At 45.3% G+C, this 19723-nt stretch overlaps 1 protein-coding gene across 1 annotated transcript; it reads left to right on the forward strand.

The window, feature by feature from the left end:
• The first annotated feature begins 433 nt into the window (after nt 1–433).
• LOC135388027 (zinc finger protein 431-like) lies at nt 434–19272 on the forward strand. Its single transcript, XM_064617304.1, has 8 exons — nt 434–498; nt 5021–5200; nt 7287–7442; nt 9478–9987; nt 13153–13272; nt 13412–13927; nt 17982–18101; nt 18282–19272. Exons 2-8 carry the CDS (start codon nt 5030–5032, stop codon nt 18786–18788), a joined length of 2100 nt encoding a protein of 699 aa, XP_064473374.1. The 5' UTR covers nt 434–498; nt 5021–5029; the 3' UTR covers nt 18789–19272.
• The last annotated feature ends 451 nt before the right edge of the window (nt 19273–19723 follow it).

Here is a 19723-nt window from a genome sequence, read left to right on the forward strand (position 1 = left end):
GTCTAATCTTGTCTAATCTTTCATCCTTTGTTAGTTTATCCCTTATTTCCTAATTTCCTTTCTTTTCCTTTTATTCATTTCCTCTTTCTTAATTTCTTTATTTATTTACTTCCTATTCCTTCCTTCCTTTCTTTCTTTTTACTTTGATTCTTTTCTTTTCTTTCTATTTACTTCTTATTTCTTAAATTTATTTATTTATTCATATCCGGAATAGAAAGCTGACGTCCCGTTTGGCTGACCTTTCCCCGTTTTTTTTTTCCTTTTCGTCTAATAAATATACCCCCCCCTCAGGCCTTTTTCAGTATGTTTCCTTTCTCCTTGCTTTCAACGCTGAGGAATGACCTTGCGACAGAACGAGCAAAACGGGGAACGACAGGGAGGGAACAAGTGGGATGGAACCGGTTTTCAAAGAGTTGCACCTCCGGCCACCCTTGTGTCGCGTACAGAGTGTGTCAGTTGTCGTGCCGTGCCCCATGTATGACGGCAGAACTCTGATGGGTGAGTGATATATTAATTAATTCTTAACAAATTCAAATTCATCACACGTTCAATGCCTGTAAAGTGTACAAGCTCTGGTTTGGACAAACCGGTTTCCGTGATTCACCAGTAAACAGATAACATATCTATTTTCCATGTTCACGCGGCAGTCTGAAGCGTGCAGCTCTATACACGCGGGACTGAATCCCCGTATCTTGGCAACGTGTGGCGAATTCCATATGGTTCAATGAGGCTTCTGCAGTGACGTCTCGTTTGGTCACGTGAGTTCTGAAAACACATTGCCGCACCAGAGTTACAGTAGGAGGGCACGCCATGCCGTGGGTTGTTGCAGTATAGGCCTGTTGCGCTGGGCCAGGCGGCGCAGCAAACCTTGCGTGTCAGCGCCGCTAGTGGCGACCTTTTCAACACACGGCCGCTCCCTAGCAGACGACACTCAGTCTACGCTGGCTAACTTGCTGTGGCGTTATCGTTTATCATCTGTTTTCCGTATACAAGAAAGTCAAAAGGATCGACAAATTCTTTCTAAAAACGTCGCTGAAACATCTGTACAATGCGCGGCACGATGCACATATGTAGAACGCGTGTATGTCCCGAATGATGCTGTTTGTTAGGGCGTTTAGTGTGCTTCTCTGGTGCACTGGGGGTGCCAAAGTATAAATTTCATTCTGAGAAAAATCAGGCTTAACAAGAACGTGGCAAAGATTAATTCGCAGGGTGCTCATCGAATTCAATGGGGACTTAACAAAACGCTCGTCGTTATAATTGAAGATAGTTGAACAATATTAAGGGACATCTAAAAGAAACACAAACTGTTTTGTGGTTCAACACCCAAATAGTTGCTCTTTCCTGGGACCTCTGAGCGAACTTCTCGACTATTTAGATTTGGAATCAGCTATCATGTGTCCGCCTCGTTCAAACAGACGTCTAACTTTTTCTTAATGCGTACGGAAACAAAGGTTGTGCACATATACACGAGGCTATATATTGTATATGTATATGTTTGTAAGAGCTCCAAAGAGCTTCGTCTATATTTTTTCTTTGTATATGTATATATGGAGTTTCTGGTGACGACGACCCAGTGAAAGAATTTATAAAAACAAGTGAGCTGGTGAGTGTAATTCATGACAGTAAGACCCGGAGACTAGGGACGAGGAAAACAGACACATACAGATGCCTCCAAACTCTGTCTGTGTGTGTCTGTTTTCATCGTCCCTAGACTCGAGATCTTACTGTCACACAGCGACAATTATCCGAAGCATCGGTTGCACAGTCGACTTTTAATATAAAAAGCAGAAAACTGCAAAGCAAATACAAGAAAACGAAACGTATATCTGGTCAAGTTTTTGTGTTCTATTTCATGAGAACGGATGCAGATATTTGTCTACTGCAATAATTATACGAAGGCAGAAAAATAGGCGATGTCATGTTGCCGGTGATGAGTAGATCAAAGAGTGATATTAAACGGTAGGAGCAACTTATTTATCTACACATGGTAACAAGTCTTTCGTGCACGAGATGGCACTTCTTCAGGTTACACAATAATAATTATACGTGGATATGACATAGCCGCATTGTAAGTCTATGACTGAAAACGGTAAACGGCGGCAGCAGTCAGGAATAATTATTTCAGGGCTTCATATTTTAAGAATTAGCTAGTTCTGGAGTTCAAAAGACAACACAGCCGCCTGCATATCGCCGGCAGCCGGATTAGCGCTGCCAGTCGGGGACATTTCTTTCGGGGACATCTTTTCCGTTGACTTTTCTTGGGCTGGCAAGTTTTTGGCCGTAGCCATCTTCTTGCTGCTATGCGTACGACACAACAGCAGTTTACGATTTTTAGTAGAGTTCGATTCCATTCGAGTAAAATTCGATTTCGAAAAAAAAAAAAAAAAAAACGGCGAACTCTTTGACGCGTCCTACCCGTTGCTATTAGTTATGCATACGGGGCAAGAGCGGCCGCGTGTCGTAGCATTCCGACGGTAGGGGTGAGAGTGGCGCTCCAGTCGCCCTCCTCAAACTTTAGCGCAACAGCCCTATACGCATAAAATTACGAGAGTAAATTGTAAATACGCACGCTGCTATGCTTCATTCAGCCCACACTATGACGGTATTGTGACGCATCCCCATGTTTTCCCATGTCACGTGATTAAAAGACTGTGCGTGACGTCATGTGCACGATCCTCATTCAATGGTGCGCCGCTGTGGCACGTGAATTTGCGTCCTCAATGGAATAGCAGAGAGTTTGAGCCACCAACTATACTGGGAGCCTCCCAAGCCACCGGCTCGTTTCTTTTTTTCATGTGTGTGCCAGGTTGGTATACACAAATTCTTCCGGGAACAGTTTTTCCGACCCTGCAGTTTTAGTGCACTGACATGTAAGTCTACTCCAATTACGTTTAATTACAAAGTATTCGTTCACATTTCCAAATCAAGGTGCGTGCGATACCGCTAATATTGATAAAGAACATAATATTGATTATTATTTGCGAATAACAAGCTTTCGGTGATTGATGAATGCGTCGAAGTTGAAAAAAGCGAGGGGTGTAGTTCTGTATCGGGACCACTCGTTTTTTTAAAAATTAGTGAAAGCGTTAGGAAGGTAAATATTGCATAGAAGTCGAGAAGGTCATATACTGAATATAAAAATGTAAGAATTATAAAATTCTGTGGACTAGAAGTTTTTTTTTTATATATATGCATTTCAACAACCCCATCTGATTCACTTTTAGCGCAGGAGAAACACGGGAATGCGAAGCCTAACGGACTCGAAACTTGCCATCTTACAAAAGGTAGGGTCGTTGAATTGGGGTTAATCACCTCAGGCACGCACTAGGCGGTGCGGGCGTCGAGACTGTGCCTCGGGTTAGATCAGAAGGTCCTCAGTAAAGATGGCGGATCGGCTTCAAGAAACGGGCAGTAGAAGGCAAGAAAAGGTAGTTTCTCCGCAGTCTAGACACAGATAGCTACGACTAGAGTCATTAGATAAGCTTCCTTCAGAGTATCGACATCACTGAGCTCCACGAGCGAGCATGCGCCATCTTGCCACGTTAACCACGCGCACTTCAGAGCGCACGATGCCGTCTACCGTGCACGAGTGGACTGTTCCGTTGAATCCGTCCTCTTGCAACAGCTCATCAAGGTTAACGGGCTTGAGATCACCTTGACGCCCTCGGGACGCTTTCCTGAACTATACATGGATTATCGCCTCTCCAACTGTCTGTACCAGGTGCTCACGTAGACTTCAAGATGGCGGAGAAAAAAAGAAAGATTGTTGATGAATGAATCAACCTGCTTCATACCTTCTTCCACGAGACGCGCTTCCAAAATTATCCAAATGACATAACTCGATGAAGAAGTCACTGCAAAGTTTAGCCAGGTGTTCTGTTTTCAGTGACTTGCTTCTTTCATCATTAAGTTCATAGGCTCTTAAGGCTTTGCATGTGACATAACTCGCGCGTCGCTTGCCGCTGTCTTCGTTGTTGTCGTTCGTCGCCGCTACTCTTCCTCGTTCCTTTCTACACATCTTGAGGTTCACGGGAAAATCGAGGAGAAGGCTCGATTGCTTCGTAATATGATAGATGTCGTGTTTAAAAGCAATTTGATCACTCAAACTCACGGGTATTCGAAGTCGTTTTAGCGAAGGAATGCTAATTTTTAGCAGTCGGTGTGCTTAGCAGCTCGATCATGACCACATAGCACGTTGGATAGTTTATTATTAGGTTATAGTACAAGTTCGGCGTTGGTATTTTGTGGTCGAGGTTAGCCTAAAAGTGCTCTTCGGCAGATTTCCGAGCGTCACTCTGCATTTGATCGTGAGATGACATCTATTTGCAGTAGGTTTCGATCACATTATTTTGAGGTGCACCCCAAAACAAGCAACGCAGCTTGATTTATACATCGTATGCAGTGTCTCCACTAAAAATTGCCCATTGCACGCTGACGTTCTTCATTTATCCTTTTCTGTCTGCTTGTTTTCTTGTGTTGCCTCTACCTCATGGAAATGATGTCATTTTCAGGTATGCGCCAGCTAGCTTGCCTCACTCTCTTTTTCTTTTTTTCATTTCTTATCTGCAACACACCTTCCACCATGCCGCTTTTATCCCCTGATCTGCATCTTCGTCACTTCCGTTAATTCCCGAAAAACGCCGAAAATGAACTTGCAAAGTGCCAATGCAGTCACAAATTCAGGCACTGGGGAATGAAAAGCTTTGGCCACTCAGTACAGCTGTTCCGCATGTCATGTTCATCTGAAATGCGATAACGATTTTTTAACCCGAAAATTTGTTTTTCCGTCCAATATGTCCCGATTTTACCCGGTTTTACGGCTCCTGAAATAAAACCTGATTTTTACACCCTCCCTGATTTTCAAGAATCGTAAAACCCGATAACACGGGGCCCTAGCCCTAGCTGCTACTTATGTTCCTTCTCCGTAGATAGTGGCGCATGCGTGTTCTGTTCTTATCTTAGGTGGCTCAGATTACAGTTCATGAGCATTTCCATCCCTCCTTCTTCCTGTCATCAGGTGATAACCATGACTGAGAACATAGACGTCTCGACTACTACTTCAGAAGTCGAAGCTGAAACTACAGACGCGGCAGCTGAAGTGCTGCAAGACCTTGCAGGCGGTCACAGATGCCTCTCCTGCAATTCGGATTTCGAGAGTAATGATCAACTGGTGGAGCACAGCGTTGCCTGTCTGGAGGTAGGTTGCTTCTCAATATAGCTCAACGGCTATATACTATATACGTAGTGCATCTGAACGTAGACTAAGAGTCAGGAGGGGGTCTCATAACGGGAAAGACAGGCTTCGCACAAGAGGCAACAGCGATTTGGGTAAGGTTGGGCAAGATGAGACAGGAATTTGCAACTGAAGTTTTTGTGTGTTAAAAAAAAACACTAGTCATAAGCACATTCCCGGAGGTGCTGGCCTGTAAACACAGAACAGGCGTAGCCGGTCTAAAATAAACACAGAACAAGAAGAAAAAAAAAAGGAAAAACTCAACACTAGATATCGCGCGGGGCAAGATGAGACACGCCGTGGTAATAAAAATAATATAGAAATTAGTTTCGGCAATCCAAGCAGATAAAGTAAAGCCCGTGAACTCCAACACAACTCCCTTGAGCCCACACCGGCCACATGATGTGCAATACAACCGCACAGAACTCGGTGTTATTTTGCTCCGCCGTCCTTTGGAATCAAGGCATCGCCGGTGTCACGACTCGCTGGTCTCTCGCAGTTGCGGGCACTTCTGTTTCGCTGGAAATATCTTACTTATCTTATCTTACTTATTTTATAGAAAAAATTGCTGGAAAGTCCAAGGCAATATGTAAAAAGAAATATCTGTGAAACAAGCATAAAGCCACCTAATAATTGCTTATCCGTTTCCAAATTACAGTACATTTGGTCGCTTCCCGGTGCATATGTCGGACGGATTATTTTTTCCGTTCAACACCGGATAACCAAGAGTGCCCATATTTTGCATCTATATATGGATGAAAGAATAAAGAAATACATCGTGGGCTTACATTGACAGAATAAGCCTGCGGAACGCTGCTGCACAGATGTCAAGAAAACGGACATTTCGTAAACAAGTGAAATAAATATTCCATTCAGAAAAAGGACTACAGAAAATAGTGCCGTTTTTGCCGGTCTTTACATTCCAGGCAGAAATAACGAATTGTTTTCTCTTTAACGCATGCACGAATCTGGAGAATTGTCACGTGTAATAAAGCGGACACGCAGAGCCACGTATGAGTGAAGTTTCAAGAGCATGGAACAACGCGTCTCTGAGACAGGCGGAGTCGAGCAAAAAAATGTGTCTCATCTAGCCCCACCTTACCCTAGCTATAATGTGTAGGCGCGCTTATGCACGAGCGTCCTCATCAGACCAGGAAAAACAAACAAGAAAACAGCCTCTTATGTCTTTGTTGCTTATGCAGCTTCCGGTAGAGGAACTCTGTGACTATTGCAAGCAGACACTGTTATCTCTACGAATATGCTAGGATTCTGGAAATGGCCATACCCCCCTATGTTTACGTACCAATTAAGTTCCAGCATCTTCACTGGCTGAACGCATTCTCAAAACTTAACTTAAACTTAACTTTGAAGGTGTACATGAGAGAACTGATGTTCTGAGGCTCAGAACATCAGTTCTCTCATGTTCAACAGTTGCCGCCTGCGTCGATCCCTGTCGTATGAATGTGTGTATGAGTGAGGAAAAATGTAAGAGTGAAAGGAGGATGAGTGAGAGAGTGGCTGGTTTGTCCCTTCAGATGACGCACCCTGGAAGTCACTGAGAAGGCGTCTTAGCTTGGCTCAATTGGTAGAGCCCTGGACCGGCAATCCAGCAGATGTGGGTTCGACACCTACAGCTGGCTAACCTTTTCAGTGACTTTCATCTTTCATTGAAGGTGTAGAAACGTTGGCACCTTAACGTGAGTTGGGAGTACGGAAATTTCTCTAGAATCATGCTGATAGTAACACGCGCTTGTAGCAGTGACTTGCGGCTGGTCACAGGAGTCCTCTACCGGAAGTGCAAAAGCACAACGAAGGCATATACAAGTCTGGTTTCAAGTTTTTGTTTTTGCTGGCCTGATGAGGATGCTCGCAAGACGTCGAAGCGTTACCGGGAAATTTTTGTTCCCTGTTGTGACAAGCCGGTATTTTGCTTTATTTTTTGCCATTTTATGCAATTCCAGAACGTGACCCTCGATAATTAAATACTTCGTTCATGATCATGGCTGCTTCGTGACGTTAGTATACTGTTACCAAGAATTGTCCCTTGCAGACATCTAGGACACTTCCTGTGGCATCAGGTGCAACTGCTACTGATAACGAGCCAGATGAGGAATTACTATCTGGTTTTGGAAACAGTTGCATTGTTTGCGGTGCTGCCTTCAAATCTTGGATTCAACTACGGAGGCACATGACATCGCACGACCCGGTAAGCTTCTCAAGTGTGAATACACTTGTATTTGCGGGCGGGCGAGTAGCGTACGAATGGTTTCCATTAGGTCCAGGGATTTTCCTACACCTCCCTCCAGGGGGGTGTACACCCTTCCTACATTTTTGCGAACCCCCCCCCCCCCCTGAAATTTCTCAGGTGACCCCACCCAGCGCGGCCATCAACACGTTCTGGTATAGTGAGTCCGCGGCGCAGGGAATTACATCCTGTGCTGTCATACTGCAATATTTTGGGATGCGAAAGACAAGGACTGAAGGTACACACACATAAGCGTCACAAATATCGCAGCATGCTGTTCCACCAACCAGCCCAAGTTTCTGCGCTTGTCCGGTATTGTCAAACTTATGCTGTAGGACCACTGTCATGCAGATGATCGTACCATGCATTTGTCCAAAGTCAAAGTCATTTGAAAGTGACTGTTCAATGCATATATTGCGCGCATACTGTAGAAGTCGTTTTTTCCGCGTGGGAAATATTTTCGCGTTTTCGAACAAAGTGATTCGCGAGAACTTCAATTCGCGGCACAGGTTTCCTGGGGGCTTAATCGCTTCATCGTCGTTACGGTGTTAACAGGCTAACGAGTGGCGGGAAATTTAAAACCCCACGCGCGCGAATCCACGTTACGCGAATATCACGTATCGCGCGAAGAGCGCCGTGCACGTGTTTTATCACGTGCCCACCCTTCTAAATTGCTATTGCATATCGTGCCACCGTCAATACTCGGGCATATTTCGGCACGTACTAAGATATCCGTTGTTCACGGAGATGGCGGCGTTCTAGGTCAATCCCTTTCTTCTCCTCACCAACATGGGAGGAAAGGACCTGTACAATGGCCTTTAGCGACCCTGCAGGACTCCTCCTTTCACTCTTACATTTTTGCTCACTCATGCACGCATTCATACGACGGGATCGACGCAGATGGCAACTGATGAACATGAGAGAACTGATGTTCTGAGGCTGGAACAACATAGAAGGGACAAATACATACAAAGCCTCAATTTGCCTAAGAAATTAACGATGAAAGATGGAAGTCATTGAGAAGGTTAGCCAGCTGTAGGTATCGAACCTACATCTTCTGGATTGCCGGTCCAGGGCTCTACCAATTGAGCTAAGCTAACACGCCTTCTCCAGAAGATGTAGGTTCGATCCCTACAGCTGGCTAACCTTTTCAATGACTTTCATCTTTCATCTCTCGTTGTTTCGCTTATTACCACCGGGGCCACCGTAACACCCGACTACCACCCAAAATGGTGACGAAAGCGATCGTTGGTGCCTTTTTCGGTACCAAGTAGTCATATTGTTACATTACAGGACGGTTATGACTCGTGTAACCCAAAATTCAGCATCAGCTGTGCTTGTGGTGAAATAAGGCTGGATGAAAGTATGTAGACGAATGTATTGAAGCGTGATGTGCACTGATTGTGGTCGCTGAAATGGTTGGGGAGGTGAGTGGGTGTCCTGAACGAGGGGGCTGTTCTGGAACGTCAAATCTATGCATGACCCATGTCTAGTTGTGGGTTGGCAGATGTCGGTGCACAGCGGAAGGTCCAGTTGTTCGGACACGTCAGTTAGGAAAGTGGTGTCCTTGGCCAGTGATACGTCCGCATTGAAGCCTTGGACGACGAGAAGCTTGTGCGTGCGGTAATGCGCGACTACATACACGATAAAGTCACAGATGCGTTCTGACGCGGCGCGAAGCGAGAAGTAGCACGCAGCCACCACGAGCCCTTTGAGAAGCTGCACGGCACAGGCGACGCTGTAAAACTGATGTATACTTTGTTTTTATGTCACTTTCCATCGATAGCGGTTGTAAACTGGCGGGATTCTCCTCCTTACTCCCAGCGCTGAGCGCACATATGTACATGCGAATGCCGACGACGACGACGACGCGATCTCGGCGAAGTCTTCACTATGCAGCTGACGCTGTAAAAACTATAAACTATACATGAGCACACATATGTAATCTCATTATCGGTGATGCATTTACTGAATGTGCCTTATCTTATCTCCGCAGGTTCCCCATAATACCAAGTGGTTCAGTCGCTGTCGCTTGGCGAACGGCACCATACGGTGTCGTATCTGCGGCAAACTCCAGAGAAACATGATCGGTCTTCGCCGCCACTACTTCAGTCACGTGAATGCTCAGATCTTCAGTTGTCCAAAGTGTCCAGGCACCTACAAGACAAGCCGAGCTGTCGTTAACCACTTCAGGACTGTCCACTTTCCAAGATACAAATGCGGTCAGTGCAACTTCGTGACTGGCTACAACAAAGTTTTTCGTAGTCACGAACTAAAACATTCCGGGATCACCTCTAAAGAACGCTGTGAAGCTTGCTTGAAGTTCTTCGAAAAGAGTGCACTTGTAATTCACTATTATCAACATACGGGAGAGAAAACCCATCCGTGCCAACAGTGCGACTCCGGCTTTGTCACCGCCTCAAGACTAAACCAGCATGTTCGAGATGTACATGGGAGCAAAAAACGTATGTCTGACCATACGGGACCCAAGACACGTCGAGCACAGGTAAGACTTGCCAGTATATTGATGTCGTACTTGTGGTATACACCATCTTCCGTGACGTAGTGGTTAAGATGATCGCTTTCCACGCCGAGACTGCGAGGTGATGCGGGTTCGAGTCCTGTCACGAGCTGTACTGTTTAAGGTTTTCCCTGCGTCTTTCCACACAAATGTCGCCACAGTTCCCCCTGAAGCCGGCCCAGAACGCATACTAACCCCACGTCCCCAACCCCTTCCTGCTGTCCTCTCTCCATCTGTCCTCGTCTGTACGCCGCTCGTAGCCACAGTTTCTTCGCGGCGCTAACCTTTACAGGATGTTAATTTAAAAAGCTATCAAAGCAGCACAGATGTCCTGTTTGCAGTCGAGTTGTACGGCTTTGCGGACACCCTTTGGAGGACAATATGACACTGCCCCTACATGATGACTAATTACATAAAATTCTTTAATAAGCTCCTTCCAGAACTCTCGGTGAAAGCGACATAGGAGAACAGAAGACAATTCTCGTTGAAAGCCATTCTATCTTTTTAAGACCCACGAAACAGCGCGTGCATTGAAATATCACTTCGCCATGCCACACAGCCAGTCATATAGCCAGGACTTGGATCCTTATTGTGAAGGGGCTCATTATTTCATTCCCCGCATCATCACCAGCAATGGGGTAGAGTATCGCTCCCGGCGATGAAACTGCCCAGTAATCAGTAGTAGTTGTCGCTCCCAATCACGTGGCCCTCTGATAAAAAATGACCCGTGTGCTGCTACGTTTCCGATCGCCGCGGTTTTGGTTTCGGTTCATTTGCATATTAAAATTTGGTGATGGATATTTCAACTTAAAGGAGGACAGAGGGCCATCCAAAAAAATTTCAGATTAAGACATCTGATGAAAGTGTGTGTGTCATTATACCGAATAGCGCGAAAGGTTTTGATATGTGCAATTTGTTTCCCAGAAAAAAACTCACATAAACATAGCTCCGCGCCTTCACTCTTAACTCGCCACTCCAGCTATAACGAGGATGAGGAGGTATGATGGCACGTCACCGATGACGGCATAAGGAGACTCTTTCTATTTTGCCGATCAGTGGGGGTCAGCGCCTTGTCCCTTTGCCACCGTAAACCTGTTTTGCCAGTTTTCCCGGAGAATTGGGGATAGAAGGAGCGGCCGAAGCATTACCGAGCAAGGAGAAAGGCTTTATCAGAACCCCGAACAGCCGAGTAGCAGACGACAGCGGAGTAGCAGACAACATTTTTCTAGGCCAATCAGCGAGCGTTCTCCTTATAGCGTCAGCGCGAGGTTCCAGGCAGATCACAGGCTGGTACTGCTCTTCACCACCGTTGCGCACGGTCGCTTTTTGCGGCGTATTTGAAATTCAATTTCTGCGATAATTATGACTCTGTGGTGTAAATTACTTCACATGGTGCATCTTACTGGCAAACTTAACAGTTTTATAGGAAGAAAACTGGGTGTTAAAAATGACTTCTGTGCTACTTTAAGTACGTACGTGTTTCAAGATTCGGTAAATATACAATTTCTTTCTACCAGGATGGTCTCTCATTCTGCTATCTCGCTTTTGCCGAAACTACCTAATTAAGAAGTTAATTAATGAATTGCAGGAAATTAATCATCTCTTACTTCCATACTAAATTCGAGACGGTATCCGCCTGAAAAAAACGACATATTTTCTGCTCTCGTAGCTTTTTAAATAAAATATAAAAGTATATAAAACTAAACACCCTGTATGTATAGGGTGGAAATTGATGTTCTGAAGCTGGAACAGAGAACATGTGGGTTCGAGTCCTGCAGCTGGCTAACCGTTTCAGTGACTTCCTCCTTTCCTCGCACCCAATATGTATTTTGCCGTCACAATTAAGTAACATAAAATAGCAACTTGCCTTTTTGAAACGCATCTGTAGTTACAACTACAGTTACTACATTACAGTAACTTAGTTACTTTCAGGGTGTCGGAGCGAACCGAAAACCGGAACCGAAAACCGAAAAAAACCGCTATTTTGGTGCGAACCGGAACGGAATCGAAACCGTATACGTTTTTTTTCGCTCAGGAGGGAAACCGAAAAATATATTTAACGGTTTTCGGTCCAAAAAAAACTTCGCCGGTTTGTACTACGGATAGGCGAATGAAACAGACGTCGTGTGCTCTGAAGTCATGTCATGGGTACCATACGAGGGTTACGGTTACGGTGGAATGTATGTCGGTATACTATGACCCTTAGGCTCCCTTTGTAATGGTTTATCGTTCGCGCACGCACACAGGCTTAGAGGTACATGTGACACTCTAGCAATGTGCCGTACTGTTCGTTCTAATTTGATCCCCGCAAACTCTCCTCAACTAAACAGAGACCCAAGGGGGCTGCATAACGGCTTCTTTATCGGTAATGTCGCGCAACGCGTCTCTTGTTTGAGAGCAGCTAAGTTGAATACATTTACGTATACGCGAGGGCAAGCCCGTACGAAGTGGGAACTCTTTTGTGGACAGGACACGAAGAAAATACAACGGAGCCGTCGAGCGCGTTTGTGAGTGAAGGTGTTCCTCGATTTGCGTTGTACTCGTGCGGTGGTGCTTGCTGGCTAGACAGTAGCAACAGACATTCAGATGGGACGCGATCGCTCCAACCCAGCAAGAAAGTACTTTACGTATGACATCACGACAAACAAGTCAGTGTGTAGCATGTGCTTCAAGAAGGAGAAAGCCTATTTGAACAGACAGTAACCAACAGAAACCAGGAGCTACCAATTTCACAGCTGTTTATTAATATTAAATATTATGTATGCGGAATAAACGGGTTTACATTTTGTAACATTGATTTTTTTTGTGGGGATAAATATTCCCAGCAGAAGCGGAACCGGTTAAAAACCGGTATGAACCGTTATTTTTTTGCTCCGGAGCAGAACCGGTACCGGATCGTTTATGATGTAACCGGAACGAAAACCGGAACGAAAAACGTTTCGGTTCGACACCCTGGTTACTTTAGAGTTACATATTTCGAAAAGTGGAATAAATGAGGTAAAAATCGTTTTAGCGATTGCACTGTCCAAGCATTACAATCATGTGTGATGGACAGAGGCTATACTCTGGAACAAAGAGGCAAAGGAACAGGAACAGAGAGTACTCCTTTCAGACTATCTACAATGGAAATGCTGCATCCTTACTTTACAGGCATATACAGAGGCTGTTGGTGACGACGGTCTACCAGGATTGGATAATCGATGCATCGTCTGTGGCGAAACATTCCCCATGTGGAATTTACTGCGGATACACATGGCAACACACGATCCGGTATGCGCTCTGTCGATACGTACCTTTCAAATAATAACAATGTTAACCCCGAATTAACAATGTCCAAAGGATGTATATAGCAGCCTAATTCTCGAGGGGTTTACAGAGAGCAACTTCATGGGCCTCATTACCTCTGCAGGCTCCCCAGGATTCGAGGCTGTTGAAGAAGTGCCGCTTGGAGGACGGGACCATCCAGTGCCTTGTCTGCGGCAAATTTCAAGGAGACATGGCCCGGCTTCGCAGACATTACGCGTGTCACACAAATGATCGCATCTTCGCATGTCCAAAGTGTCCATGTGCTCAGAAGACAAGCCTGCTTTTCATCGAGCACTTTAGGAGGGCCCACACTGCGTTCGCGCAGACTTATAAATGTAATCAGTGCAAATACACGACTATGCACGCGCAAAATTTACGCAGGCATAAATCAAAACATGCCGGTACAAACAAAGAACGATGTGAAGCTTGTTTCAAATTCATCTCAAAGTACAAGCTATTGGATCACTATTACCGACATACGGGTGAGAAACGATATGCGTGCCCTCAGTGCATCTTGGACTTTGTCACCACGACAGAGCTACAGAGCCATATCCGCCTTGTGCATGAGGACGAGAAAAGTGCTTCTAGCCATACGGGACTCAAGAGACGACGAGTACGGGTGAGACTTGCCATAGTAATTACGTTGTACACGTCCAATGCATGCTGTATCTTGACCTTGCGGATTCACAACTACCCTATCTTTGTGTGGTACTTTATGTCCGAGTACAAGACACTGAGTGCTCTCTCGGCCTCTCGAACGACTCGTTCCACCGTCCCCCTTCTTCGCCGGAGAACAGTGTGGGGGGAGCCAACTCGCAAAAGAGGAAACCGGTTTTGGATGGAGGGTACTCAATATGACGACGAGTTCTTGGAAGGAGAAACCACGTGACACGATTGGCCCAATCGCGGACACCGAACGGCGGCTCCGGGGCGGAAAAGGAATGCGATACTCTGTACCCCTATTTAGTGACTCTAGTTCACTGGGAACTCATGACAATGGCTGCAGCGCACCAGACACTTTTTGACACGTGTTTTTTTTTTTTGCATTGTCGTCGCTGAAGATGGAAAGTCGATTAACATAAGTAGAGGAGGCAAGCAAGCTGGTGTATACCAGAGTCACTAAATAAGGGTACAGAGTATCGTATTCCTTTTCCGCGCTGGAGCTGCCGTTCGGTGTTCGCGATTGCCCGATCGTGTCACGTGCATTCAGTGACGTAGCCACGAGGGGGCTGGGGGGGGGGCGAGCCCCCAATACCTGCCACTGACCGACCCAGGCAAATTATGCAAATCCGAGGAGAAAATAAATATGGGCGGTAGGGGGGACCAGTGCGACGATCGCGAAAGTTCTTACAGGTCGTGGCGTCTATCTAAGCGGCACACTTGAATGGTTTCCAAAGTATGAGCTTTTCAAAATCCTTCCAATCTCGTGACACCACCTCATTGGACATCACAGTATATTAAAAAGCGATAAAGACCGGGCTGTTTGGTGGTTCATCCTAAAAGCGATAAAACCCCGGTGCAGGGGACACAAAGAGACGAAACAGACGAAGCACTGATTTCAGTGCTTCGTCTGTTTTGTGTGTCTGTCGAGTGGGCGTGTTTACGTATAGAGCCCCACCCCACCCCACCTTACCCCCCACCCCTACCTTGGAGGTCTGGCTACGCCACTGCGTGCATTCTCCTTCCAAGCGTCGTTGCAAATGTCCAAACGTCCATGTTGAGTCCCCTCCATCCGAAACCGGTTTCCTCGGTTGCGAGCTGGTACGTACGACTGCGCGCTATTCTCCGGCGGAGAGGGGGAAGATTGGCGTCCCGTTGCTAGGCGACGCAGCCGCGCCGGACCCAAGATGGCGGCCTCGTTCGCCGGCGTTGCTCAGTGTCACTACTCTGCTCCCTATTTAGTGACTCTAGTGTATACGATTGAACGGAAAAACATCTCCTTGAGTACGAGGAGCGGCGCGGGGGGGGGGAGGACTTGACAGGACAGACAGGGGTCAAGAACCGACAACGACGACTCAAAACCAGCAAATGAACAAATGAACACTTTATTCAACATAGAAAAACTGGAAGAAGCGATAACGAGTTCATTAGCTGGTTTTGAGTCGTCGTCGGTTCTTATCCCGGGCCCATCCTGTCTAGTACCCCTCTCGCTGCTCCTGAGACTCATGGAGACGATTTCCCATTCAATTGAAAGTCGGCCCACGCAAGATGCTGAAATTATCACACTGCATGACGGAAAAATAAAGAAATATGTGGGCATTGTGTGAGGCAGACATGCATCCACAGGTGGTTTCATTTGTACACTAATTTAAAAGAATAATGTGTCTGGACGGCTCAAAGTATTTACCGAAGTAGATAGAGTATTTAAATACTGCCTTAATGTATTTATATTTTGTATTTAATTACTTTCATCATAAAGTATTTATAGGCAGTATTTAAATACATGAAAACACGCAGCATTTTGTATTTATATTTAAATACCGAAAAAAGTGTATGGAAGCCCATCCCCGGCTCACATGAGGTGTGTTCACGCGACGCTGACGATAATGACGAAATGGAAGTTCAACGAGTCAGCAAGTTCACGGCGAGATTCTCCGTTCGTATCCGTGCAAGTATGAGAACAAACAAATAGACTGTATTTTGGTCAAAATCCCAAACTCATGACTGTTAACGTCCACAACGCAAGAGAAATGCCAAAGACGGATTACGATATGGCTCAAGAATACAGACTCATGCCGGAGATTTGTGCCCACGTGTATTATATCGGCATCATTAGTTTTTCAATTAGACACGCTTTAAAAGTTAATGCGCAACCGTTAAATAAACCAAAGAAAATAACTATTAATGTACAGGAAAGCATGTTGCACAACTGGGAATTGGCAACATGAAATGTATTTTATTTGTTGATCCTCCCCCCCCCCCCCCCCACACACACACACAAACACACCTCCAGTTTCTGCCTTGTGGTCGGTGGAATGCGGTTCTGTCACCGCCAACACCACCCACCACCGACTCCCACCAATTATAAAATAGGTCTGTTGTTCTGTTTTCAAGCACTCAAAAAGCTTCAGAAACGATTTGCAGCAGAAATTTGTGCTCGACACTCCCGATATTGAAGCTACGAAAGTGTGGTCAGGTAACATTGGACAGAGAGCAATAGATACTACTCTTTCCGAAGTGCGTTGAACTGATTATGTCTAGTAGCTGCATATAAGCTGCATGCAACACCGTCCGTCGTAGCGCACAAAAACCTGCATCAACATTTCTTGAGTAGTATATCGCGTTACGTGAGGCTGCAGCTAGCAATATGAACTCTCGGAGGAATAACTTCGGGACGTTCATTATGATTCGAACAGCTCGAATTCATTGCGGTTGGAAATAAGGAGTATGCAATGCCCACGATGCATTTAGAAAGGAGCTTACCCTTCTCCCTACCCCTACAACACATGTTCCTTAACCATGTACGCCCTCTGCAATGTTACATATCGGTACCTGATTTTATTGCTTTTTGTATATTGTTTGCATTGTCTCCTTGCTTGTTAGCAGCGTTGGTCTCTTCATCTGACAACGACAACAATGTCAATTCAAACAAATTTTAAAGCTCATTTCAACGTAACTCATTTCAAAGCGATGATGACATGGGATGTTTCCCAACTCAACTTCAAAGAGGTTAAGGATGAATTAAAGTGCCACAGCGTACTTAATCTCGTATCATCAGAATCCTACCAAAATTACATTACTGAAGTCTTCTTGTCTCGCTTTATATTCCTGCAAAATATTTTGGCGCTATTTGACGCGAAAGGTAGAAAAATTTAATTTTACTTTTATTTTTGAGAACCGTGACGAGCACCGACTGAGCGCCCGGCTCTCATCTGGCAACGTTATTGCCCTTCGAGCCTTCCAGGGGGCTTCCAGGTTTCTTGCTCACTTTTTGCACTCCGTTAGCCCACGTGACATACCATCTCACCGCTCCGACCTTCGAGAAAACACAAAGGAGGGAGAAGACATCTCTCCTATTTTCCCGTCTTTTGATCAACCTCAAACGACTTCTCCACCACGTGACCCTCACCGGACGCCGGGTTCTTTGCTAGGAGACGAGTGCCCTCTCCAGAACGTGACATCATTGCAGTTTGTGGGCTTTATGATTGCATAACTCACTGGTTGCGTCATCGGATCTCTCGGATCATCATCGGAGGATCTTCAGAAATTGTCAGAACTGCACAGCGTTCCTAAACATGGTTGAAATTTCCCATGTAGAATCCTTGAGGCGCTTCCTTTTCACGGGCAAAATAAAATAAACGCTGTTTTCTGAGTCCAGAGTGGCACTTCTATGGTGAGCGCGAAGCGAAGACAGGTCGGAGTTCTGTTCCAGCTCTTCGATGAGGCGAACGGCTTGCACGAAAGCAAAAAGGGAGCGAAGAGCTCGGCACTGATGCACCTGACAGTCGTTGTTTAAATATTTCATAACGGGCTTAGAGGGCTTTCCTTAACAATCGAGGTTAACTTGCTTCTTCCTCCGTGTTTTTACCTCTATAAATACTATCTAAATTACTTTTCATTGCAACTGTTGCTTCTTTCTCTTCATTCTTTCTCTTCGGAGCTATAGGGCACGCATATGGAGTATATCAGTGCATAGCGTACTACATTGGAAATGTCACTTCACCGTTTTGCAGATACGCAGAGAGGATTTTACGGACGACGGTTTACCTGGTTTGAATAATCAGTGCATCGTCTGCGGCGAAAAATTCCCCCTGTGGCAATTACTGCGGGTGCACATGGCAACACACAATCCTGTACGTGGTACTGGCGACACTTTCCAAGGAGTAATTATAGAGTTGGAACATTTAGAGTAATATGATAAAATATTATTAACGTGAAAAAATATGATCAACAATGTTCCACAATTAAATCGAATGGTGTAATTGTAGGTGGATTTACACACAGCAACTTAATGGGCTTTCGTATCTCTGCAGGTTCCTGACGACTCCAGATTGCTGACCGATTGCCGCTTGCCGGACGGGACCATCCAGTGCCTCGTCTGCGGTAAAATCCAAGGAAGCATGGCCGAACTTCGCTTGCATTATGCGAGTCACGCAAATGCTCGCATCTTCAAGTGTCCAAAGTGTCCGCGTGCCCTGAAGACAAGCTTGAGTTTCCTCACGCACTTCAGGACAGTCCACACTACGCTGGCCCAGGTTTATAAATGTAACCACTGCGACTTCAAGACTATCTACGGCCGTCATCAATTACGTATTCATGAGTTAAAACATTCCCTAATTCATCAAAAAGAGCGGTGTGAAGTCTGCTTCAAGCTCCTGAGACAAGACCAACTTTTACTTCACTATTATCGGCATACGGACGAGAAAGCGCATGCATGCCACCAGTGCAGTTCCCGCTTCGTCTTGGCCTCACGCCTGAAAAACCATATCACCAATGTGCATGAGCGTAGGACACTTGCTTCTCACAATGAGAAACCCTAGAGGCGTGCACAGGTTAGGCTTATCAATTCACTGCTGCTCGGAGCTGGGAGCTCTGTTTTTGTTGTTGTTGTTTTGTATGTGCATGTTTAGAACGCGATCATTATTTCTTCTTCATTTCCCTCTCTCCTGCTTTGAACCTCCTCCTCTCTCTCTCGTTTTGTATTCTCCCTGTTAGTACAACGAGCAGTAAATAGCATCTTTATTTCCTTGTTTCTTTCTTGCCTCCCCTTCTTGTCTCCCTCTCTCTTTCGTGTTACATTCTACCTGCTAATAAGACGAGAAGAAGATAGGAATAGTTGAACTACTCAGAAAATACGAGAATACCCATTTCAAATTACGCATAATGGTTTGTAATGCAGGCGCACAACGACAATGACTCCTGGTGTAAAGCTATCACTTATTCTTGTTGTACTTGCTTCAGAATTTGGAGATACAGATATTAACAAGAAGAGATGCAGAGAAACTCTTTCATTAAATGGAAAACGTTAATCATATGTATATTGCTCTCAGTCTATTCTTTTGCCATTTTCTTTTATTTTGTTTCCAGCGGCACACATTTGATTCACACATCGAATTGAATCGCACATCACAGGCACAACTGCTTGCTCACGGCTGTTCGCACTTAGTCTAAATTGTATTAGGCCGCAGTTTTCCGGGTGTTAAGGAAACGTGACAGAAGACGAAAGTTCAGGGAGTTCAGAACAGTCCTCTTGCGATTTGTAGTTGTTGATCGCAAATTTTTCCGAAGTTTTGCTACAGACACTTGTGTTGCCGCACGGCAAACACTGACCCCCATCTAGCATTTCCTTCCCCTTCTTTTTCCTTTTGTCTAATAAATATATATCCTCTCCCCCATCTTGCTTGCCAAGAAAGTACCAGTGAACGAGACGCTTCTTGCAATCTCGAATGCTATGCTTGGTTTAACAAACGAACAA

This window comes from Ornithodoros turicata, chromosome 3 (genome assembly GCF_037126465.1).
Source record: "Ornithodoros turicata isolate Travis chromosome 3, ASM3712646v1, whole genome shotgun sequence".
Lineage (NCBI taxonomy): Eukaryota > Metazoa > Arthropoda > Arachnida > Ixodida > Argasidae > Ornithodoros > Ornithodoros turicata.